Source organism: Dufourea novaeangliae, unplaced genomic scaffold, assembly GCF_001272555.1.
Source record: "Dufourea novaeangliae isolate 0120121106 unplaced genomic scaffold, ASM127255v1 scaffold101, whole genome shotgun sequence".
Taxonomy (NCBI): Eukaryota; Metazoa; Arthropoda; class Insecta; order Hymenoptera; family Halictidae; genus Dufourea; species Dufourea novaeangliae.
In genome coordinates, this window is record NW_015373989.1 from 953,695 (window position 1) to 959,090 (window position 5,396).

Genomic DNA, 5,396 nt, shown 5'->3' on the forward strand with positions numbered 1-5,396 from the left:
TCGAAGAATTGAATCGAAACACCATGAAATTTTATTTTATTATTCACAGAAAAGCAATTACGATCCATGGAAACACAATGTATGAAATAATAGGTTTAATTGCCATTCTTTTATAATGGTAATTGCGAACATCGTTTTCGTACGATATTTTGTACTTTTACGTTTAAAGAGAAAGAAGTTATCAACTCATATGAATACTGCGAACAGGAACAACTTAGGTAGCAAAGAAATCTTCTATTTTGAACCGACGTAATAAAAGAAAAAAAAGAAAAATAATAAAGAGGAAAAACAGTCTCCTTTCAAATCGAATTAAGCAAAAAAAAAAAGAGAGAAAGAAATTTAACGTGTTAGAGCAATTGAAACAAGATTTATGATTAATTGTATATTTAATTTGTTAATGTAATTTCCTACCTATCACTGTATCAATAACATATTGAGTAAATTATAAATGAAAGAATTTTGTTATATTGTAAAACGTCAGTAATGAAATAAAAGAATGGAAGTCGTTTTGTGAAGAAGCAATGTCCACCGACACTTCTTATACGTATATATCTGATGTGTTGCCGGAATAAAAAGATTTCTACACAAATTAATCCATCTTTTACAAACGATAGAAATCATTTATTTAAGTAGTTCTTTTTAAAAATTATACGATCAGTAGTTACATCATCTATTAATTATATTTCTTCGCATATTTTATTGTTTTTTACATAAACATGTCATCGTATCCTGGAGGGGGTAAGTGATCGTTGTCTGGTCCACGTTCCGGTCTTCCTGGTGCGTTGTCTGGCGGTCCGAAAGGATCAAATCTAGCGTGGGGTGGAACCGCGCCCCTAAAATATGGTGATATCACGTGACTTTAATGAAAACTGTAATTAAACATTACAAAATTGTTCCAATCAATCCATTCGTAACCGCGGCATTTCTGTAGTGTTACTACAAGGTTAACTTACGGTGGCAATCTTCCTGGTACTCCTAAGCCAGGTCGATGCGGATTGACAGGGTTGCGTAGAGGCGGGAACGGATCGTAGATCATACCGCCACCACCGCCGCGAGCAAAAGGATCTAGATCCGCGCGTCCTACGTTTGCTGGATCAACTAAGGGATCCCTTTAACAATGTTAAATAATAGTATATTAGACATTGCAATTGATTATTGATCAAAGACTTCGTGGAATAGTATCGTGTAAATGTAATGATTTTGTTGGATATGTCACAGAGAAAATCGGAACATGTACACCAATTGAATCTTCAGGATTAACTGTACTTGCTACATATGAAGATTTTAATTCTATTCGTTTGGAAAACTAGAAAGGACTCGTCTGTGTTTGAAAATAGCTGTCAGAGGTTCAAAAAAGGCCATACATATCTTCCAAATTTATATCATCATTATTGTTCGAACTCTGTAAAGATGTTGTCATATTATTCATAGATTTGACGCGAACAAGTATTACCATGGTTGCGATGGCAAGCTACGTGCTGGCTGTCCTACCCTTAATGGATCAGTCCTAATTGGCGCACTATGGTCTCTGCTTTCTGTTGATGTTTGAGTGGAAGTCTCAGCAGTGTTACCAGAAAACACTGGATTGAGAAGATCAGTCTGGACTATTTGTAGAACAGTTTGATACGTGGGCATTACAGTTTCTAATGATCCATGAAGACTAGTCACAGTCTGATTAATTGGAAATTCAATGTTGGTTACATTTTGGTTATCAGTTCTCTGTAAAATAAACATTTGCGATTACATTCTACATGCTTTTCTCGTATAACACATAATTTTGTATCTGACAATTTTACATTACCAGTAAATTTAAAAGCAAATCTTCATCGGATTTGATGCCATGAAGTATGTATAATTTTTCATCTTTTACGTAACGTAACGCGTAATTAGGATGCGTGTTCCATCCCTCTGGAAGTAGTTCTGATCCCTTTTCAGATGCATTGTATGCTTTCTAAAAGAAACAACATTTTTTGTAACAGCACTGAAATATACGTTCCAAGTTTCTATAAATTTATTTAATATCGTGCAATTAAAGTACCGTATACTGACAATACGTAGTTACGTTAAAATTATGAAATTATAAGATGATCTACGCTGATTGACGTTTGAAAACCATTACGCAACTTTTCCAGGTTAGGTGTTACAACATTTGTAACAAAAAAAACATTTTTCTATTATGTTTTAAACGCATGAACAAACTGCGCAAATAATTGTGCCGGTATTGCATGATAGGACGTAATAACATTTTTTGATTACTTACCGAATCACCAAAGCCAACACACCTGAATGAATTCTTTATAAGATACCAGTGAACAAACAAAATTAAAACGTCCTCCTTCTTCGTTACTTGGTTGTCGTATAACGATTGCAAAATTTCAAAACCAAACATAACGTTGGCATCACCCATTTTTAACAAGGAATGACAGACGTGTTTTGATGTTTTCTAGTTCAAGCCAGTGGCGTCTGCGTTCATTCGGTGGTTCAGGTTCAGATTCCGGAAGCGGATATAATGTTGCGGTTGTTTGAATTACATGTTATAAATATATTTTTCAAATGTTAAGCTTCATTTTTGTTAATTTGTGAAAAGTCCTTTTTGGGAAATATTCCATATTTAAGCCATGGTTATTTTACCGGATATCATTTTTCGTCTGCTTATAATAACAGAAAACAAACGAAATCGTAATATCCGCTATTTTAATATTAAAACAATTGATACAATAACAGGGTCACGAAATATATTGTTAAAATACAGAAATTTGTGAAATTATTTATTACCATTTTAAACATTATACAAAGTTAAAATTATGTTCATTTTGAAATTTTGACAACCGATTTTATTAAGTACTTATATGAACATGAATCCAAAAATATACAATACACTCATGTACTGTAAAATGCTTGTTTCTTATGTACACATTAAATTAAATATTCTATTAACAGCTATGTCTCATTTGTGTGGAACATTATACAAAATGAATTTAGTAATTAGAATCGGAATCGGTATCTTCTTCAAACACATTAGATGTTTTGAGTGCTGATGAGCTACCCAAAATTTCTTCTTCACTTTCTGATTCAGCTTTGTCTTTGCTGTCTAATGCGTAACGCCTCCAGGGAAACCTGTAAGAGAAAGTAAGTTCGAAATTAAGTTCTCCTAAATTATCAACATAAATGTAAAAACTATATTATTCCACCTTTTCTTCTCATTAAAACAGTCTTCAATGAAAGTATGTGAAACAATTTTGGAATGACCCTTTAATTGCTGATACTTTGGTGTATTCTTGAAGGCACATATCAGATGAGTACACTTTTTGTTAGTTGTATTGGGGTCAGCAATGTACTTGGCACCCATTTGGAGAGCTTTCCTCCTTATTTCATCTCTTTGCGGATTAACATACCCACTCAGGGAAAATGTAATATCTTCGAAAAGTTTTGAAAATAATTTTGTTGGTTTTTGTGCCTCAATATTCCTCTTCTTTGTAGCTCTTTCTGGTCTTGGGCTTGGCCTAGGCTGTGGTAGTTTTCCACAATTTTGGCATATTTTGTCTTCCTCATCTCGACAGTCAGGGCAGCTTTGTTTCTTCTTGTTTATGTTCTCCTTCGATGAACTTTCTTCAGGGCTCAACGAACGTTTTCTTCTATTTGTACTGTGTCTTTGATTTTCTTCTTTTGCATCCTTCTTAGCTGTCTTTGGTGAAGGTGCAGATACAATATCACCAAATGGAGTTCGTGCTACTGGTTTATCATTCAAGTCTGTAACTTTTGCATCTTTAGCTTTAGAACCATTTACCGATGGTGAATTAGTAGGATCTTGTGTCTTAGTTCCAAATACTTCATCAGCTTTTCCAGCTTCTAATTTCTCCAATAACGGCCTTTTCATTGGTTCTTTATTTTCTTCCTGTCGTTTAGAAAAATTATTCATACCGGTCTCTTTGATTTTTGAGAACAAGTTAGCTTTGTAATCTGGTTTTTTACTATTGATCATCTTCAGATATTTTTCTTTAAAATCATCTACGGAAGAATTATTCTTGTCCTCTTCAGGGTGTTTCATCTTAAATCTTCCAAAAATATCTAATCCCAAATCGACAACAACTTCTGTTTTAAAAACGATAAAAGACAATCCAAATAATTCTTTCAAATTTGCAGACTGCATACAGGTTACTTTAACACGGTCAAACTTTATTTTTATTGTCTCAGGATTCAAGTCCTTTTTTGTAAATATTTCTACTTGATCTCTGAACTTGCCATTCGCAGCCTCATCGTGTGTTAGAAATTGGTGATTTACAATAGGAAGCCAGTTGTCAGGCTCTGCTGATGTGGAAGCACTAACTACCACAACGCAACTACGATAATTACCAATATCCAAGCCTGTGATACAAGATGGTTCAGCCAATTGAAAAATAACTGTGGCAAGCATTTCTCCTGGTTTCGCACATCTCCATGAAGTGTTTGAGCGATGCTGAAGAAGATTAGTTGCAGGATTGGATGCATGTTCCGAAGAACAGCTTATTACTTTAGCAAGTTTAATAATCATTGTTTTTAATTATATTTACTGACGTCATTTACGCGCACCAACAAAAATTTATAATAACAGAACCCAGAAAATTGAACAAACATGTCATTGCATTTTATTGAAATTAATATTTTGACAAGAAATTAATTCAACATACCACCAAATCTGTCAATGAAACGTCAACGTTCAAAGTCATAACCTGTTTCTCTACTCCAAACAACTGTTTAATTACACTGATTTTTAATTACACAATTAAATGTCTGACTTTTATTCTTCTGTAAATAATTCGGAAGCATTTTTTGCAATATACAGTAGCTGTATTTGGTATATGTTATGCAATTCAGTTTCTTTGATGTATCAATATGCTCAGATAAAAATGCCCGCGAAATTACGTGTGTAACTCTCCTTCATTAAATTTAATTAAATTGGACAAACCAGATAATTCTGTACGTCTAACCAATATTTAGGCCAATTTTAATTGATATTGTGCACATGCTATAGTAATTTGTATATTGTTTACTAATTATTTAAATAAAAAACATTAAAAATAAGTCGATAATTAAAGTTGTACGAAGTGTGCAATAAGTAATGTACTATTATAATGTATGTATAAATAGTGCTTAAACCAGTGATGGACAACTCAGCGCCCGCCAAACTCACTAGCGGGCAACCCATGCAGCATGCGGGCATATAGCAGTTGGCAGTGGTGGGTGAAATGTGTAAATGAGAGCATGTATCTATCATTTTCTTCACACACAAATATGTCTTCTGAAACACAGATTTTTATTACACCACAAACATCGCATAAAAGATATTTCATTATATTGACATTTGTAATAATTGTGGATGTTGCAAGGAAATCAATATTATTGACATTATGGAACAT

At 33.5% G+C, this 5,396-nt stretch overlaps 2 protein-coding genes across 3 annotated transcripts; both read right to left on the minus strand.

The window, feature by feature from the left end:
- Positions 1–690: 690 nt before the first annotated feature.
- LOC107187729 (proteasome inhibitor PI31 subunit) lies at positions 691–2,425 on the minus strand. 2 transcript variants are annotated; one of them, XM_015575890.1, is made up of 5 exons: positions 2,261–2,425; positions 1,802–1,951; positions 1,454–1,719; positions 954–1,109; positions 691–833 (listed from the first exon to the last, which is right to left on the minus strand). In XM_015575890.1, the coding sequence occupies exons 1-5, from the start codon at positions 2,405–2,407 to the stop codon at positions 707–709; spliced, it is 846 nt and encodes a 281-aa protein (XP_015431376.1). In that variant the 5' UTR covers positions 2,408–2,425; the 3' UTR covers positions 691–706. The 2 variants fall into 2 exon arrangements, with proteins under 2 accessions (XP_015431376.1, XP_015431377.1); XM_015575891.1 differs by having other exon boundaries at positions 752–869.
- A 502-nt stretch (positions 2,426–2,927) lies between these two features.
- LOC107187740 (DNA repair protein XRCC1) lies at positions 2,928–4,602 on the minus strand. The gene is made up of 2 exons (XM_015575904.1): positions 3,192–4,602; positions 2,928–3,117 (listed from the first exon to the last, which is right to left on the minus strand). Exons 1-2 carry the CDS (start codon positions 4,529–4,531, stop codon positions 2,979–2,981), a joined length of 1,479 nt encoding a protein of 492 aa, XP_015431390.1. The 5' UTR covers positions 4,532–4,602; the 3' UTR covers positions 2,928–2,978.
- Between the last annotated feature and the right edge of the window lie 794 nt (positions 4,603–5,396).

Bases quoted from the DNA above. Each gene is read 5' to 3' on its own strand.
- LOC107187729 (XM_015575890.1), bottom strand. From the start codon at position 2,407: ATGGGTGATGCCAACGTTATGTTTGGTTTTGAAATTTTGCAATCGTTA. The intron at 1,952-2,260 runs GTAAGTAATCAA...TGTTTCTTTTAG, and splicing joins GTGTTGGCTTTGGTGATTCG to AAAGCATACAATGCATCTGA. The intron at 1,110-1,453 runs GTAATACTTGTT...ACATTGTTAAAG, and splicing joins AGCTTGCCATCGCAACCATG to GGATCCCTTAGTTGATCCAG.
- LOC107187740 (XM_015575904.1), bottom strand. From the start codon at position 4,531: ATGATTATTAAACTTGCTAAAGTAATAAGCTGTTCTTCGGAACATGCA. The intron at 3,118-3,191 runs GTGGAATAATAT...TTTCTCTTACAG, and splicing joins TGTTTTAATGAGAAGAAAAG to GTTTCCCTGGAGGCGTTACG.